The sequence below is a fragment of the Bubalus kerabau genome, chromosome 15, assembly GCF_029407905.1.
Source record: "Bubalus kerabau isolate K-KA32 ecotype Philippines breed swamp buffalo chromosome 15, PCC_UOA_SB_1v2, whole genome shotgun sequence".
In the NCBI taxonomy this organism is placed as follows: Eukaryota; Metazoa; Chordata; class Mammalia; order Artiodactyla; family Bovidae; genus Bubalus; species Bubalus kerabau.
This window is the reverse complement of record NC_073638.1, coordinates 16921537-16940887: the sequence shown is the minus strand read 5'-3', so window position 1 is coordinate 16940887 and position 19351 is coordinate 16921537. Positions and strand designations below refer to the sequence as shown.

Sequence of the window (19351 nt, the reverse complement as noted above, 5' to 3'; positions counted from 1 at the left end):
TTCTCTTTTTGCAGAGCACGGGTTCTAGGACATGAGGGCTTCAGTAGTTGAGGCATGTGGGCAAACTGTCCTGACTCCTGGGCTCTAGAGCACAGACTCAATAGTTGTGACCCATGGACTTAGTTGCTACACAGCATGTGGGATCTTCTTGAATCTGTGTCTCCTGCATTGGCATGCAGATTCTTTGCCACTGAACCACCAGGGAAACCCTATATCTGTTATGTTTTTACTCTCTTCTACTTGAAAAATATGTTGCAGAAAAATATTCTGGAAGTAAGCAATTTTTCAGCATCAAGAATAAACCATTTTGTGGGGAAGGGGTGGTGGTGGGAATTGGTCAATACTTTATAGCTAACATATTTTGCAATGGACCAAAACACAATCCTCCAAGCAGAATTTTATGTTTTGTATTACATATTAAAGACTGGTCCCTTTTCTTTTTTTATTACTTTTGCCTCTGTTACTGCATGGTAATACTTTCATCATATGACTTATAAAACTGCAAACTTTTCATTGAATTTTCATCACTATAGCAATGAATAATGCATTCAGTCCTCAAAATGTCACAATGAACATCAAGTGGTTTTAAATAATACGTTCTTGATGGAGTTTCAAGAAGCCAGCAATCCAAGGATGCAGCAGAGAAGGTGAAGTTTGGAAAGGAAATTTCTTATAAATTTGTCAGTTATCCAGGATTGATGAAATAAGTGGAGAGGAAAGACTGAGAAATAAAACTGTTTTTTAAAAATCAAAAATAGGAAAAAGAAAAAAGCAAAATGAACACACTTGTCACTAGGGACAGAGGGGAATATACAGGAAGTAGCAAAAAACAGATGGTCTGTGGTGGGGGTTAGAGGGAGGAGAGGAAATTAGGAACCTCGTAAGTGAAGTATAGGAATTGAATTTTTTTAAACTTCTTTTTTTGACTTGGCTGGGTCTTTGTTTCTGTGTGTGGATTTTCTCTAGTTGCAGTTCAGTTCAGTTCAGTCACGTCCGACTCTTTGCGACCCCATGAACCGCAGCATGCCAGGCCTCCCTGTCCATCACCAACTCCTGAAGTCCACCAAAACCCATGTCTATTGAGTCGGTGATGCCATCCAATCATCTCATCCTCTGTCATCCCCTTCTCCTCCTGTCCTCAATCTTTCCCAGAATCAGGGTCCTTTCAAATGAGTCAGCTCTTTGTATCAGTTGGCCAAAGTATTGGAGTTTCAGCTTCAGCATCAGTCCTTCCAATGGACACCCAGGACTGATCTCCTTTAGGATGGACTGGTTGGATCTCCTTTAGGATGGACTGGTTGGATCTCCTTGCAGTCCAAGGGACTCTCAAGAGTCTTCTCCAACACCACAGTTCAAAACCATCAATTCTTTGGCGCTCAGCTTTCTTTGTAGTCCAACTCTCACATCCATACATGACCACTGGAAAAACCATAGCCTTGACTAGAAGGACCTTTATTGGCAAAGGAATGTCTCTGCTTTTGAATATGCTGTCTAGGTTGGTCATAACTTTCCTTCCAAGGAGTAAGCGTCTTTTAATTTCATGGCTGCAATCACCATCTATAGTGATTTTGGAGCCCCCAAAAATAAAGTCAGTCACTGTTTCCACTGTTTCCCCATCTATTTGCCATGAAGTGATGGGACTGGATGCCATGATCTTAGTTTTCTGAATGTTGAGCTTTAAGCCAACTTGTTCACTCTCCTCTTTCACTTTCATCAAGAGGCTCTTTAATTCTTCTTCACTTTCTGCCTTAAGGGTGGTGTTATCTGCATATCTGAGGTTATAGATATTTCTCCTGGCAATCTTGATTCCAGCTTGTGCTTCCTCCAGCCCAGCATTTCTCATGATGTACTCTGCATAGAAGTTAAATGAGCAGGGTGACAATATACTAGCTGCAGTAAGTGAGGGCTACTCTCTAGTTGCTGTGTGGAGGTTTCTCATGTAGTGGCTTTTCTTGTTAGTTGCCACGTGGCATGTGGGATCGAACCTATTTCCCAGGTGTTGGCAGGCATATTCTTAACCACTGGACAACCAGGGAAGTCCTAGGAATTGAATTTGAAGCTGTAGTGAAATCATATATTTTGGAACCATAATAAATATTAACAATTTTCAAGGCTTTGGGAACATTTTCAGTGTTTTCTGAGTGAGGACTCTTGAATGAAATATAACTATTAGAATGTTATCTTTGAATATTTATTAGTTGATGAGAGTACTCCTCTTTCTAGCATCCTTTTCTCTTAGGTTTTGAGATAGACCATATTATGATAATCCAGCCAAATGAAATTTTCAACCCCCAATGGAGCATGCTGTTAACTGTCTATCCAACAGATGTTCTCTTATTTTTTTCTTGCTATTAGACTCCTAATTTTATTTTTCTCCAGATATAGTATCAAGGCCTCTTAATCTCAGGAAATATGGGCCTCATACCAGCCCCTCCGAATTAATCATCACTAGCATCCCATGGATGGAGGAGTCTGGATATGGCAACCCACTCCAGTGTTCTTGCCTGGAGAATCCCAGGGACAGAGAGCCTGGTGGGCTGCCATCTATGGGGTCGCACAGAGTCAGATACGACTGAAGCAACTTAGCAGCAGCATCCCATGGATGGAGGAGTCTGGAAGGCTGCAGTCCATGGGGTCGCTAGGAGTCGGACACGACTGAGTGACTTCACTTTCACTTTCATGCATGGAGAAGGAAATGGCAACCCACTCCAGTGTTCTTGCCTGGAGAATCCCAGGGACGGGGGAGCCTGGTGGGCTGCCATCTGTGGAGTCACACAGAGTCAGACACGACTGAAGTGACTTAGCAGTAGCAGTAGCAGCTTAAAGTAGTCATGGTAATTCCACTCCCTTTAGCTAATGATTGGTCTGGAGTAAGCATGTGTAATAAGAGTTTCCTATTGCTGATGTAACAAATTATCACAAATTTGTTATTTCACTGTTACATAGGCCAGAAGTTTGGGTTGGCTTGCTTGGTCTCTCTGCTGTGAGTTTTTTAAGGACAGAATCAAGGTGTTGACTGGCTGAGCTCTTATGAAAATGCTCTGAAAAGGATCTGCTTCCACACTTTTCAGTTTGTTGGTAGAAACCAGTTCCTTGTGGTTGTAGGACTGAGGTCCCCATTTCCTTGTTAGCTCATAGGAGCCTCTCTTCAGTCTTTGCAGATGGACCGTTACATCTCAGAAAGTCACAGTTGAAACTTTTTTGACTTCTTCTGCTTGATCTCTTCTTGCTCCAGCTTTGGTAAATGTTTTGCTCTTAAGGAATCATGTTATATTGGGTCCCTGAATAATCTTTTTTAAGTTCTGCAAACTTTATTATATCTGCATATTCACAAGTTCCCAGGATTAGAGTGTGGATATCTCTGGGTGTCCATTATCATGCATAACATTATATGTAAGCCATATGTAGTCAAAGAAATGAGGGGGATTCCATCTCCTAGATGAAAAGATGGAGACTCGGCTTATTGTATCCAGCTAGAGATGCTAGTGTGTGGGGGAGAGTGGACAAGGGGTCTAGAGTGGCAGCAGCTACCTTGTAACCAGGGGACATCAAGCATGAAGATAAACTCAACATACTAAGGATGGTGGAGCAGGAGACCAGAAACCACCTAGATCCTCTTGATGATATTTTAGAATAGCAGAACCAGTGCCAGTGACTGCTTTTTGTCTGGATAGCTTGTAATTTGAGGAAAAATAACTATTTGTTTACAAGCAATCAGTTCAGTTTTCTGTCACTGGCAACTAAAAGCAATTCTAAATGACATGTTGCTCATATCCCTAGTTTTTGGAACTCTGCTGTGGGACAGATCTCTACTTTACTACACTGTAAAATGTAGTAATTGACTAATCTGATTAAATTCATTTATACTATAATTTGTAATAAGGGTCTTCAGATTGTGGTGCCAATCTTAGCTTAACCTTGAGTCTGTATTCAGGATTATAGAGTCCAGGAAAGAGGATCTAGGGGTCAGCAAACTACAGCCATGTGCCAAATCCTGCTGGCATAAGCCAGGCAGCTAAGAAAGGTTTTCATATTCTTGCTTTTGGCTGTGCCACATGGCATGTGGGATCCTCCCCGACCAGGGGTGGAACCTGTGCCCCTGCATTTGGAGGGTAAAGTCTTAACCTCTGGACTAACAGGGAGGTCCAAAAGGTTTTCATATTCTTAAAGCATTTATACTTGTGGCCCTCCCCCCTGCCCCGCAACAACAGGAATATCTGACCAGAGATCATATCTGGCCACAAAGCTGAGAGTTTATTATACGGGCCTTTATGGAAAGATCATGCCAACCTCTGCACTAGTCTCACAGAGGACTCACCTATCATGAAGTTGAGAATGGGTTTTACTAAGGTAAGTTATTAGTGTTTAATACCTTTGAAAAATTATTGTAAATCACTGTGTAAAGCTTTTGGTTCAGGTGAAGATGAATTCTATCTTCAAATTAGGTTTCTTTTCAGTTCAACATTTATTGAATTTCTGTTATTACAAGACTATGGAAGACACCGAAGTTACACAATGAATAAATCAGGGTCTTAATGTAGCTGGAAATCACTTCAGGGAGTAATCTCTGGGAAAAATGATTCATGCAATATTCTGAGCAAAAGATAAGGGCTTGTATAAAAAGTATTGAATAAAAATTAAAAAAAAATTTTATGGAAGGATAATTGCTTTATAATATTATGCTGGTTTCTGCCATACATCAACATGAATCAGCTACAGGTATATATATGTCCCTTCCCTCATAAACCTCCCTCCCACCTCCCACCCTATCCCACCCCTCTAGGTTGCCACAGCTCACTGAGTTGAGCTCTGTGTGTTACACAGCAGAGTCCCACTGGCTATCTGTTTTACATATGGTAATATGTATATTTACATATGGTAATGTATATGTTTCCATGCTATTCTCAATTCTCCCCACCATCTGCTTCCCCACTGTGTCCACAAGTGTGTTCTCTATGTCTACATCTCCATTGCTGCCCTGCAAACAGGTTCATCCATACTATTATTCTAGATGCCATATATATGCATTAATATACAATATTTATCTTTCTCTGATTTAGTTCACTCTATACAACAGGCTCTAGGTTCATCCACCTCACAAAGATTGACTCAAATACATTCTTTTTACAGCTGAGTGATATTCCATTGTATATATGTACCACAACTTCTGTATCCATTCATCTGTTGAATCATATCTAGGTTGCTTCCATGTCCTAGTTATTGTAAAAAAAAATGCTGAATGAACAGTGGAGTGCATGCATCTCTTTCAACTATGGTTTTTTCTGGGCATATGCCCAGTAGTGTAATTGTTGGGTCATACGCTAGTAAAGTAATGCTCAAAATTCTCCAAGCCAGGCTTCAGCAATATATGAACTGTGAACTTCCTGATGTTCAAGCTGGTTTTAGAAAAGGCAGAGGAACCAGAGATCAAATTGCCAACATCCGCTGGATCATAGAAAAAGCAAGAGAGTTCCAGAAAAACATCTATTTCTGCTTTATTGACTATGCCAAAGCCTTTGACTGTGTGGATCACAATAAACTGTGGAAAATTCTTCAAGAGGTGGGAATATCAGACCACCTGATCTGCCTCTTGAGAAATTTGTATGCAGGTCAGGAAGCAACAGTTAGAACTGGACATGGAACAACAGACTGGTTCCAAATAGGAAAAGGAGTTCGTCAAGGCTGTATATTGTCACCCTGTTTATTTAACTTATACACAGAGTACATAATGAGAAACGCTGGACTGGAAGAAGCACAAGCTGGAATCAAGATTGCCGGGAGAAATATCCATAACCTCAAATATGCAGATGACACCACCCTTATGGCAGAAAGTGAAGAGGAACTAAAAAGCCTCTTGATGAAAGTGAAAGTGGAGAGTGAAAAAGTTAGCTTAAAGCTCAACATTCAGAAAATGAAGATCATGGCATCTGGTCCCATCACTTCATGGGAAATAGATGGGGAAACAGTGGAAACAGTGTCAGATTTTATTTTTCTGGGCTCCAAAATCACTACAGATGGTGAGTGCAGCCATGAAATTAAAAGACGCTTACTCCTTGGAAGGAAAGTTATGACCAACCTAGATAGCATATTCAAAAGCAGAGACATTACTTTGCCAACAAAGGTCCATCTAGTCAAGACTATGGTTTTTCCTGTGGTCATGTATGGATGTGAGAGTTGGACTGTGAAGAAGGCTGAGCGCTGAAGAATTGATGCTTTTGAACTGTGGTGTTGGAGAAGACTCTTGAGAGTCCCTTGGACTGCAAGGAGATCCAACCAGTCCATTCTGAAGGAGATCAGCCCTGGGATTTCTTTGGAAGGAATGATGCTAAAGCTGAAACTCCAGTACTTCGGCCACCTCATGCGAAGAGTTGACTTATTGGAAAAGACCCTGATGCTGGGAGGGATTGGGGGCAGGAGGAGAAGGGGACGACAGAGGATGAGATGGCTGGATGGCATCACTGACCTGATGGACGTGAGTCTGAGTGAACCCCGGGAGTTGGTGAGGGACAGGGAGGCCTGGCGTGCTGCGATTCATGGGGTCGCAAAGAGTCGGACATGACTGAGCGACTGATCTGATCTGATTGGTAGTTCTATTCCTAGTTTTTAAGGAATCTCCATACTGTTCTCCATAATGGTTGTATCAGTTTACATTTCCACCAGCAGTGCAAGAGGGTTCCCTTTTCTCCACTCCCTCTCCAGCATTTATTGTTTGTAGATTTTTTAATGATGTCCATTCTGACTATGTGATGTGTTACCTCATTGTGGCTTTGATTTGCATTTCTCTAATGATGAGTGATATTCAGCATCTTTTCCTCTAATAGTTTTATAATTTTTGGCCCTACATTTAAGTCTTGACTCCATTTTGAATTTATTTTTGGGTATGGTGTTAGACAGTGTTCTAGTTTCATTCTTTTACAGGTAGCTGTCCAGTTTTCCCAGCACCACTTTTTGGATTGGCTGTCTTAGAATGAAAAATTTTTTCTGTATTGGGTTTCTGTGGCAGTCCAGTGGTTAGGACTTGGCACTTTCACTGCAGGGGCCTGGGGTTTGATCCCTGGTTGGGAAACTAAGATCCCTCATGCCATGAGGAGTGGCCAAATCAAATATATATATATATATATATATATATATATATGTATCTACTTTTTTTTAAGGAGGAACGGATGGACAAGTGGTTGGAAATTTGGGTCTATAACTCAGGATCAGGATGGTAGAAAAGGAATGAACAACCACTAATAGCTACTTTCTATATGATAGTCAAATTGTTACATCAATCCCCATTGATTGATATGGCAAATGTTATTTTGCAATTTCTACTTCAGGTCACACGCTCCAGTGTTCATATTGTTTTTACTAAATCAAACTGCCTCCTAAAGGGAAGAAAGGATTGAAGATAAAAATTAGGAGAAGATTCACAAATCTGTTGAAGAGGCAGACAGGGAGACTGTAGATAAAAGGGTCAAACACAAAACATGAAGGATTGCCTGCATTAAATCATGGAAAGAGAGAGAAGCTAGTGAAACACTCTGAAAACAAGTGATCAGAAAGTGTAAAGAAAACTAGGAGTTGTTTCACAGAGGCTAAGAAATTCAAAAGTTTTAGAAGCTCCAGTACCATCAAGCAGAGTGCATATAGAGATGAAATAAACTGAAATTGGTTAGCAGTACATAATGTGATATTCTGTATTGTTCAATTTGGTAGCCACTAGTTAGCTCTTTGGAGAAGGCAATGGCACCCCACTCCAGTACTCTTGCCTGGAAAATCCTATGGATGGAGGAGCCTGGTAGGCTGCAGTCCATGGGGTCGCTAAGAGTGGGGCACGACTGAGCGACTTCACTTTCACTTTTCACTTTCATGCATTGGAGAAGGAAATGGCAACCCACTCCAGTGTTCTTGCCTGGAGAATCCCAGGGACGGGGGAGCCTGGTGGGCTGCCGTCTATGGGGTCACACAGTCAGACACGACTGAAGCGACTTAGCAGTAGCAGCAGCACCATAAGGAAGTAATTTCTTTCCTACTCCCAAGTTTCCTTCCCTGCACTTACACAGCTCATAATCAATGCAAGCAGAATGGTTATAATACATTCACATCACACAAATAACATTACAGCAGGAACAACAGCTAATCATCATCATATCCTGGTGTCTTTTATTTCTGATCTGTTACCAAATCTTTTCCCTTTTCACTTCAGCACTGCAATAGCCTGTACCTAGTCTTCTTTTAGTCTCTCTTCCTACCTCCCACCAGAAGCTCTGGTCATATTAGTCCCTTTCAGGGATCCCCTTAGGCCTACCCAACACAATCGTGTAAAGTCTTCCATTATATAGGACAATCCATCTTTCCTGTCTTACCTCTCTCAACATTCTTCCACACATCTTTCTGTGGTATTCATCATTCCCGGGGCACCTTCATACATAGTCACCTCCCTCTCTCTTGTCCTTGCGAGTCATCTTTCAGACTCCAGAGTCCCCTCCCATACCCCTAATAAGACTCAGGAAGAAAGATGCACGCAGTCCAAGGGGGAAGTGGGTACTAATCAGGGCCCGAGGGACACAAACCTGTTTGACCATGTCCATTTGGGAAGCTACTCCAAGTAAGCTGCACTCACAACGCTTACTACACCCCCTCAAAAAGACAACATAATTTTCCCTGGAACAGAGAGGAGGCACCTCAGTAATTAAACACTCTTAGCAGAGACAGTTTTAGCTAGTTTCTGGGAGGCGAAAGGGATTCTGGGAGCGCCGTGCATCGCCCACAAGGCTCATGGGAAATGTAGTGCAGTTTTTCTCCAACATGGCGGCGCCCGGGTGAGTTGTGTGAGAATATCCGTCTCGGTTTTCTGTGTTAGAGTGGGAGAACTAGGCGAAGGAGAGAGCTCTCGTTTGCTGAGAACCGCTCCCGAGCCAAGGTGGAGATTTGTGGTACTTCTTATTGGTCGGAACGAAGGCTGCGTATCTCCGCTTTCCCTTGTTTCCTCTTCCGGTGTCCTGTTTCTGCCCCATGAGCTTCGGACCTCACCAGGGAGAAGAGGGATTGTCCGTGGGCAGTAGGGTGTCTGTGCGTTGAGTGGTTCTGTTAGAGTTTGAGGTGCATGTGCTCACGTGGTGCCTGTGTCAGTCTGGTTTTTTTTGGAGGGTTTGGAGACAAGCGGCTGTAATCTGGGAAGTATTGGTCTGTGGTGTTAGCTTGAGTTTTTCTGATTCCTGCCAGTGCAGTGAAGAGAGTGTTGCTGGTGGTCTGCTGCTGCTGCTAAGTCGCTTCAGTCGTGTCCGACTCTGTGCGACCCCACAGACGGCAGCCCACCAGACTCCGCCGTCCCTGGGATTCTCCAGGCAAGAACACTGGAGTGGGTTGCCATATCTTCCTATGCCCTTTTTTTGAGTAATCCCTGAGACTCTTCTGCTTTTCGTAGTGTGAGCCAATAGTTTTGGCTGATTTCATTTAGCAAATATTTACTGTGTACTTTCTGAATGCCAGACACTCAAATTCTGTGCCTTCAATTAGGCGACAGCCTTCTGGGTGAACGCAGCACACAACAAAGTAGTTATAATATGATGTGAAAATGCAGGGATATAGTTGCACATCATATATTAATGCAAACATTGAAGAGGGCCACCAAACTCAATTCTGAAGAAGAGGTTTAGGACGTAAGATGGCATATTCAGTAAATTTAGGCTTACTCAGTAAGAGTTTATTGATTGGCTATTATATGCTAGGTCCTGCTCTAGGTGCTGGGTGTTACAGGGTGAATAATACAGACAAAAATCTCTACTATCATTTTATTGTTGTTCAGTGGTGTCTGATTTTGCGACACCGTGGACTGCAGCATACCTGGCTACCATGCCCTTCACTGTCTCCGGAGTTTGCTTAAACTCATATACATTGAATCGATGATGCCATCCAACCATCTCATCCTCTGTTGTCCCCTTCTCCTCTTGCCCTCAATCTTTCCCAGCTCAGGGTCTTTTCCAACGAGTCATCTTTGTTATAGCTTTTCTTCCATTTTAGTAAGTTAAAGGAGGAAAACAGAATAAACACATTAAAGAGGGCATTAAAAAAGATAGAGTAGTTGTTCTTCAAAGAATTAAAGTGAAGTGATATGACAAGTGATGGGGTCAGTTTTTTCTCATCATTTTTTCCCCCTTTTAAAATTGATAATGCAATTTGAATAGCTACTAAATTGAAAAGTTGCAAAAGAGGAGCTTTCACTCCTTCTCATTCCTGTACCCAGTCTACCTATTTTCCCTTCCTTGAGTCAACCCATATTACGGATAATGTGTATGTCCTAGAAATTTGTATGTATAGTTTGTATATCTGTACTATATACTTTATAGCCAAGCCTCAAATTGTTTCCAATCTTTGCTAATAATTTAATTTATGTACAAGCACAGGAACATTTGTCTATACTACTTGGTTCATTATAGGCTCTCTTATTCAAGGAGAGCATAGCACATATATTATTATTTCCACGTAGGGCAGTATCCAATAGAATGTATTGGGGTTAAACTTTCTTACAGAGCAGATGCGATCTCAAAATTCTTATTATCCTATGGGGAGTGTGCTTAGGCCAGACACAGCATGGCTAATATTCTAATAAAATAGTGACCTTGCTCTTGTCACATCCCATAACAGTCCCATAACATGGCAAGGCATGTGCACGCCTTTGTGCAGTAGTGGAAATTCCTTGGCCAGGGAATGGGCCTTGTTAGAAAGGGGCCCCTCCAGGTCTCAGCAGCTGGTATCAGTCTTTTCCTTGTTAAGGGGACTCAGACCTGTCTTCACATGTAGTACTATTGCCTGACTGAGGGAAGAAGGGAAAGGGGATACCAGAAATGTGATTATGAGGCTCCATCTACTGCTGACTCTTAGTGTCAGACTTAAAACAATGTATTCCGATTCTTTTCTTTCTCATTTCTTCCACTTTGCAGTCTTTGCTCATGTAACATATTTAGAAAAAAACTCGTAGTAGATTCATCCCCATTCTTCATTGCTGACTGCAAAAATGGTGATCTTGGAATGGAATGGCAATAAGATAATTCTTGGAGGCCCCCTCAGCTTTTCTTGGTCTTTAAACCAGTCTCATCTGGCTCTTCTGGAAATTAACAGTAATTTAGTAATAGACATATGTAGTCATTTAAGAAAGTTATGAAATTGTGTCAGAGAGTAGCACAGCCAGACATTAGTTAAAATAGTGAAAACAGATTTTATTTAGGTAATTATGGACAGTAGGGGAAAGAGCTAAGCTCTGCTCCAATTTGTTTCTAAGTGCTTAGGGTGTGTGGGGGTGCTCAGTAGAGTGAAAGTGAAAGTGTTAGTCTCTCAGTCCTGTGTGATTCTTTGTGACCACATGGGCGGTAGCCCCCCAGGCGCCTCTGTCCATGGGATTCTTTAGGCAAGAATACTGGAATGGGTTGCCATTTCCGTCTCCAGGGGATCTTCCTGATGCACCGGCTCAGTAGAGTTGGTCAGTGGAAATGCACTTAGGCCACCTGTTTGTTAGCTGGCAGTTATCAAAGTTAGGATTCCATCCTGTCACAAAGACGGTCATAGAGGCCCTGTGCTTCCTGATGATCACATTTCAAAGGAGAAATTCCCTGCCAGTTCAGTGGTTAGGACTCCATGCTTTCATTGCTAAGGGTATGGGTTTAATCCCTGGTCAGGGAAATAAGATCTCACAAGCCACATGGTGCAGCCAAAAAAAAAAAGCACACCATAACAAACCCAAAAAACATTTCAAAAGAATAACATTCAGGTCCTTGAGAGAAAAACTTCTGAATTGTAAGAGATACTGATACATGTTCACAACTGTAAGCTGTTTTTAATTAGTGCCTTAAAGAAAAAAAGGAAGGTCAGAGGCATTGTTATGAGTTGCTAGAACAAATAACAAAATTTCCTGGCAGCATTTTAAGTTTTCTCAGTCAAACATTTTTAAAAAAATACTTATTTTTAATTGATTGATGATTGGCATACAATATTGGTTTGATTTCTGTCATGCATCAACTTGAATTCACCTTAGGTGTACATATGTTGCCTCCTTCTTGAATCTCCCTCCTGTCTCCCACCCATTTCCACCCCTCTAAGTTGTTACAGAGCCTCAGTTTGAGTTCCTTGAGTCATACAGCAAATTCCCATTGGTTATCTATTTACATACGTTAGTGTACATGCATCCATGTTGCTGCTGCTGCTGCTAAGTCGCTTTAGTCGTGTCCGACTCTGTGCGACCCCATAGACAGCAGCCCACCAGGCTCCCCCGTCCCTGGGATTCTCCAGGCAAGAACACTGGAGTGGGTTGCCACTTCCTTCTCCAATGCATGAAAGTGATAAGTGAAAGTGAAGTCACTCAGTCGTGTCTGACTCTTAGTGACCCCATGGACTACAGCCTACCAGGCTCGTCCATCCATGGGATTTTCAAGGCAAGAGTACTGGAGTGGGTTCCCATTGCCTTCTCTGATGCATCCATGCTACTCTTTCCATTTATCTCACCCTCTTCCTCTTCTCCCCTACCCTTGTCCATAAATCTGTTCTCTATGTCTGCATCTCCATTGCTGCTCTGTGAACGAGTTTGTTAGTACCATCCTTCTAGATTCCATATATATGCGTTAATACAATATTTGTTTTTTTTTTTTCTTTCTGACTTTGTATAATAGGCTCTAGGTTCATCCACCTCATTAGAACTGACTCAAATGTGTTTCTTTTTATGGCTAAGTAGTATTCCATTGTATATATGTACTGCAGCTTCTTTATCCATTCATCTGTTGATATACCTCTAGGTTCAGGCAATCATTTTAATGAGAAGCTGGGATCATCCTAAGATATGGCTTTATGCTACTATAACCCATGGTAGAGTTTGGTCACATTTTTTAGGACAGGGTTTGGATGGAGTTATGTGCCATGAATAGGCACTCTTTTTCCTATTTTATAGGTGAAGAAACCTAAGTACAGAAAAAACTTAGTAACTCACACAGGTTCATGATAGCTAATAAAGGGTAAAGCTGAGGTTTGAACTAGAACTTCGACCTCTAAACACTGTGTTATATTGTCTGAGGAGGCTGTGGGGAAACAAAAATATTTAATTTTTGTCATTAAAGAGCTCATAGTCCAGTGGAAGGGGACAAACAGAACAAATAATTAGTGCAGTGTTAAAAATGTATATTCAGCTATCTCCTTCTTGTCTAACGATGACTCCAGAAATTTTCTTTCTAACCTTATTTCTTCTCCTTTGCCACTTTATATTTTCACCTGCCAGCTAGACATTGGAACTGTGTATCTCACCAGTAATTCAAACGTATGATATCGTAAATCAGACTTATCACTTCCGCTTACTGTTCTGCTCTTCCTGACCCTCTTCTGACTTTGCAGTTAGAATTGGGAATGACATTACTATAGCCTCTCCGTCACTCACTCTGTCTTGTTAGTAAAGTCAAAGTTAAAGTACTAGTCACTCAGTCCTATCTCGCTCTTTGTGACTCCATGGACTGTAGCTCACCAGGCTCCTCTGTCCGTGGAATTCTCCAGACAAGAATACTGAAGTGGGTAGACATTCTGTTCTCCAGGGGAATCTTCCTGACCCAGGGATTGAACCCAGGTCTCCTGCAAGATTCTTTACTGTGTGAGCCAGCAGTCCGATTCTTCTCTTCCTCGTCTGAGTAGTCATCACAGCCTATTGATTGTTTTGAACTTATCTTTTGCCCCCTCTCCCTGTTTCCCTTTTCCTTCTTTGTACAGCCTTCACCCTGGATGAGACCAGCATTTCTACTTGTTAAACTGGATTATTGCAAGTTCTTTTGCCTCTCATTTCCCTATTGTGCTGTCCAGCTCGCCTATTTTACTGGCCTTACCTCCTGTCTCATGTGCTACATGTATTATTTAAGCTGGATTACTGCCGTTTTTTCAGTAGTCTCAACATTTTAATTCTGTATATAAAAACTAATAGAGTTTTGACTCTTTAAGAGCTGCTTTGAAATTATTTTATTTAAGTTCGTAAGTTTATTTTGTTTGCTAACTTTGAAGGCTTTCAAGTGGGTGAAGAGTGGAATTGGTGGGTCAGCCAGCATTCTCTCTTCTAAAAAATTATGTCACTACTCAGTGTCTTTGCCAGACACATCCATTTCTGTTTTTAGCTTCTGTTCTTTATTGCCTCTCTGGATCCCTTCCCTTCCGTATGACTGTGTAATCTTTTTGTTCTGTGATACTCATCTCAAGTCCCCTTCTGTTTTGAAGTTCTCCCAAACTTTTCCAGTTAACATCAATCTTATCTTTTTTGTCTCTATATCACTCTTAAAGAACATTAACACTTAATTACCTAAAGATATGTCATATTCTTTCATTGTTTAATGTTTGTCTGTTTTCCTCAACTAACTTATAAACCTGTGCTGAAAGCATAAATCATGTATTGTATTTGTGTGCTGTAGAGTGCTGAGTCCTTAAGTAGGCATGTGTGTGTTCACTCATCGTTTGTTTATCCCTTCAACAAACTTTTGTTGAGCACCTGCTGTGTGTTGGCATTCCTGTTCTCCTGGAGTTTACATCCTGATGGAGGAATTAAGCCAACAAATTAAACATCACAAATTTTGTTAAATTCTGTGAGCAAAATAAAATAGGCTTCTGTAATAAAGCATGATGCAGGGAGCTGATTTGGATAGTGTGAAGACCTTTTTGGGAAAGTACTCAGCAACTACTTACTGATTGACATATCTTTAAAAAATGAAAACATAATTCTATGGTGTTCTTATACCTGTTATTTTGAAAGTTATAGATTCCAAATATTTAACATACACAGTTTATAAAAATAATAAAACAAACACCTAAACCACCACCTAGCTTAAATACTTTTAATACTTCTGTGTGTCCCTTTCATATTGCAGTTCTCTCTTCTCCCCTGAAATAACTTCTCTCCTGTACTTTGTATTTATCATTTCCTTGCTTTTATGCTATATGTGTATTTCTGAACAACATATGGCTTACTTTTGAATTTTGAACTTTATATAATGGAATCATACTGTATATTCTACTGTGAATTTTTTGTTTTGTTTCTTTTTTTTCCTTTCCTAATATTGATGAGGGTGAAAGAGGAGAGTGAAAAAGCTGGCTTAAAACTCAACATTCAAAAAACTAAGATCATGGCATCCAGTCCCTTCACTTCATGGCAAAGATGGGAAAAAAGTGGAAACAGTAACAGCTTTTATTTTCTTGGGCTCCAAAATCACTGCACATGGTGACTGTAGCCATGAAATTAGAAGACACTTGCTCCTTGGAAGGAAAGCTATGACAGACCTAGACAGCATATTCAAAAGCAGAGACATCACTTTGCTGACAAAGGTCCATATAGTCAAAGCTATGGTTTTTCCAGTAGTCATGTATGGATGTGAGAGTTGGAACACAAAGAAGGCTGAGTGCCAAAGAATTGATGCTTTCGGATTGTGACGCTGGCGAACACTGTTTAGAGTCCTTTGGACAGCAAGGAGATCAAACCAGTCAATCCTAAAGGAAATCAGCCCTGACTATTGAAAGAACTGATGCTGAAGCTGAAGCTCCAGTACTTTGGCCACCTGATGGAAAGAGCTGACTCATTGGAAAAGAACCTGATGCTGGGAAAAATTGAGGGCAGGAAGAGAAGGGGGCAGCAGAGGATGAGATGGTTGGATGGCATTACTGATTCAGTGGACATGAATTTGAGCAAACTCCAGGAGAAAGTGAAGGACAGGGAATCCTGGTGTGCTGCAGTCCATGAAGCTGCAAAGAGTAGGATACGACTTAGTGACTGAACAACAATAACAAGAACATGTGAGATTTGTCTGGCGCATTTTACTTATGACTTCATAAGTAAAGAGATTGGATATGGGAAAACAGCCCACTTAATAGCACTAAAGCACTGACTGTTTTGTAGAACCTACCAGGGATGCTGTTAGATGTTCTTGCTTCTTTGTTACCTTCTTAAATATTCCTTTGTTGTCCATGCATCTGTTTGTTCTCACTTCTCTTGGTTGGTGAAAAGTATAGTAGGTGTTTAAAAATTGTCACATAGAAACATTTATAAAGTATAAAATACATGAACAGTATTATAACTATCCCTTTCTGATTCCTAAGGTTGACATTTTGTCCTTTTTTTTCCCCAGGATTGTCATGAACAGCAACCACCAAAGTAATTACAAACTCAGTAAAACTGAGAAGAAACTCTTAAGGAAACAAATTAAAGCCAGGCATACTTTGCTGAGACATGAAGGCATTGATACAGTATCTTATGCTACTCAGGTAACCTAGAACTATTATTATAACTTGAATTTAAATGTATTGCCATGTTATTGTGTTCTCAGTAGCATTGTTAATTGCTCAGAGAAGAAGTTCCATCATGTGTTACAGTCTCTGTTAAATGTATGTGTGTGTATATATATAGATATATATAGATATATATGATAGGACCTTCTAACTTTCTATTTTGGGACATAGCCTAGTATAGTTTGAATTTCCATTGATTGTGTTGTTTGAACTAGAGGAAGCTGCAATTCTGCATTAATAACAATAACACTATATATCTATTTACAGTTTATAAAGCATACTTATACTCATATTATATTTAATTTCCTAGAAGTCATTATGACATAGGTGAGAAAACTAAGGTTCTGAGAGGTTATGATATGTCCATTGATATAAGGTGCTGAATCAAAATCTAAAGCTAGATCTTTTGTACCCTAATGCAATCTTCTTTCTTCTATTCCTAACTTTATCTCTGTTATAAAGTATTTTGATTATATGCTGTGAAACATTTTTTATTTATGAGGTTTTATTTATAAAACCTTTTTATTTTCTGATGGGCAATGATTAAATGATATATATGTATGCATGTATACACACACACACACACACACACACACACCTCTTCCTGGGCTATGAATGAGGAGAAGTTAGCTTAACTCTTAGCTTCTCCACTTATTTGTACATGAGCAGTACCCTTTGACCTCAGCTTTCTTCATTTGTAAGGACATACTATTACATACCTTTTTATTACATTGGGTTGTTAGATTCTAAAGAGAACATGTGTATGATAGTACTACCTAGTCATTGAAATACCATATGAGTATAAAGTATTCTTATGCTATTCGTTCTGATTGTAAAGATATAGGATAAGGATAGTAAGGGAACTTACTACTGAGGGCCAAAGACATACAGTTTAGAAGGTGAAGCTGAGATCAAAACTTAGATCTCTTGATTCTCAGACTAGTACTCTTCTATCACTCTTGTTCTGTCTTCTGTGCTGCATCACAGTTTAGGAATGAGTGGAGCTTTAATATTAGCCCTACATAGATTTCCTTACATATTAGTAGCTTCAGGCTCACCCACCCGTGGTGTCCTTGCACAGTGTGCCTCACGCCCGGGTTCCTGTGCTGTTCCCTCATGGTCATGGGCCTCCAGGTACTCCTGCTCCCGCGGCCTGTGCTGACGATGCTGGGTGGCTTGTGGGCTCCACAACCGATGAAATACAGTTTAATGTAATTAGGTAAGCTGCTTGTGGTGTGAGATGCGTTCCTGTGGCCTGGTTCTGCAATGGAGAGCAGGAGCGCCAAGATGGGGCTGATTAGAAATGTGCTTTGCAGATGCAAAATCCTTATCAAACACTAAGCACTAAAGAAACAGTTGTAAGGCATCATCTAAAAACCAGCCTAGTGGAGGACTTTTCCTTTCCTGAAGAAGACCTTCGATAAAAGCACACACACACACAAATTAATAACTTCAGATAATTTAAACCAAATCCCACAAAAAAGGATGGAGTAGATAATAGATTAGAATTAATATATATGCACACACTTACTGCCAAGAGCCACTGCGGCTGTGAGGCTTTCAGAAGATTAATGACATACTCTATTTTCATCAATTCTCAAGCATAACTTGCTTTTTTTCCCCCTTACAGGGGTTGTGTAGAAAAGTAGTAAGAAAAGAAATGGGTTTCTTTGCTGCCTCTGAAACTTGTTTCTGGTTGAGATGAACTTCTCTTTTAGATCTTTAGAAGTTTTAACCTCATCTTCATGGCTCCCAAAGTGTCATTTTATTTGGACTTGATTATTTTTTTCTCCTCAGTACTTTTAAAGGAAGAGAAAACATTTGTAGAAGGACTTCCAATTATATGTTATATATCTAGAGGAGAACAAATGCTCTTTTTACTATATGTCATAAATATAGATATCTTTGTGGACTTCCCAGTGGTAATAGTGGTAAAGAACCCGCCTGCCAGTACAGGAGTCTCAAGAGGCGTAGGTTTGATCCCTGGGTCAGAAGATCCCTTGGAGGAGGCATGGCAATCCACTCCAGTGATCTTGCCTAGAGAACCTGTGGACAGAGGAGCCTGGCAGGCTGCAGTCCTTAGGGTCACACAGAGTCAGACACGACTAAAGCAACTTAGCACGCATGCACGTAGGTATCTTTGTACAATGTTATAGTGATTGTTAGGTTTTTCTAGAGCCATGGTCCTCAACCTATCAGGACTGAGATAACTTTAAAAAATCTGAATTCTTTTCTTCATATTACTGGAAAAATTGCTTGACTGAACAACTGTTTATTAAAGTAAGCATTAATTGTATAGCCCACATGTAATAGTAAGTAAGTTCCTCCCTTCCTTCCCACATTACACTTGTTTTTGTGTGGTTTGACTTCAGCATTGCCCACAAATCACTTGGACAGCATTTTTGAGTACTGCTACTCCTCCTCAGGTCACCTCTCACTGTCTTCCCCAATTCCTAGGTGGGGCTATGGATCCTTGTCAGTTACAAAACTTGTATGTCCTTAGATTTGGGAATACTGGAAATATTTTTGTATTATGGCTACATATGACCAAAGCTATTCTGGTACTTTAATTTATAATCTCACTGAATGAGTCCAGGATAAACCATCTGAGACTAAATTTTATACCATATTTTATAGTATTGTATTAGTATGTTTATTGTATGTCTGTGTGTGTGTATACTTACATGTTCTTTCGTCACTAAGTCCTGTTCAGCTCTTTTGAAACCCCGTGGATGGTAGTCTGCCAGGCTCCTCTGTCCATGGGATTTCCCAGGCAAGAATACTGGAGTGGGTTGACATTTCCTTCTCCAGGGCATCTTCCCCACCCAGGGATCAAACCTGTTTCTCCTGCACTGCGGGTGGTTTCTTTACCACTGAGCCACCATACATATAAACTATTGGCTGCCCCATAACAGAGCAGAGTTTTACTTATTATCCAATTTTATAATAATTTCTTTTACATTCTTTTAAAACAAGGTTCTAGATATGAATCTTCTCATTTTATACATATGAAACTGATACATTATGTTCTAAACTCCAGCTTCATATAAATCAAGTGTTGGTAGACTACTGTCTT

General features: G+C 40.5%; 1 protein-coding gene across 3 annotated transcripts in view; it reads left to right on the top strand.

Moving 5' to 3' along the window:
• Window positions 1-8704: 8704 nt before the first annotated feature.
• The window catches only part of ALKBH8 (alkB homolog 8, tRNA methyltransferase), a 120294-nt gene continuing 109647 nt past the window's right edge, over window positions 8705-19351 (top strand). For 2 of the 3 annotated variants that reach the window (XM_055547776.1, XM_055547774.1), the window contains exons 1-2: window positions 8705-8807; window positions 16116-16251. In XM_055547776.1, the coding sequence (XP_055403751.1) occupies window positions 8764-8807; window positions 16116-16251 (180 nt within the window). In that variant the 5' untranslated portion in view covers window positions 8705-8763. The other variant, XM_055547775.1, reaches the window with a different exon arrangement.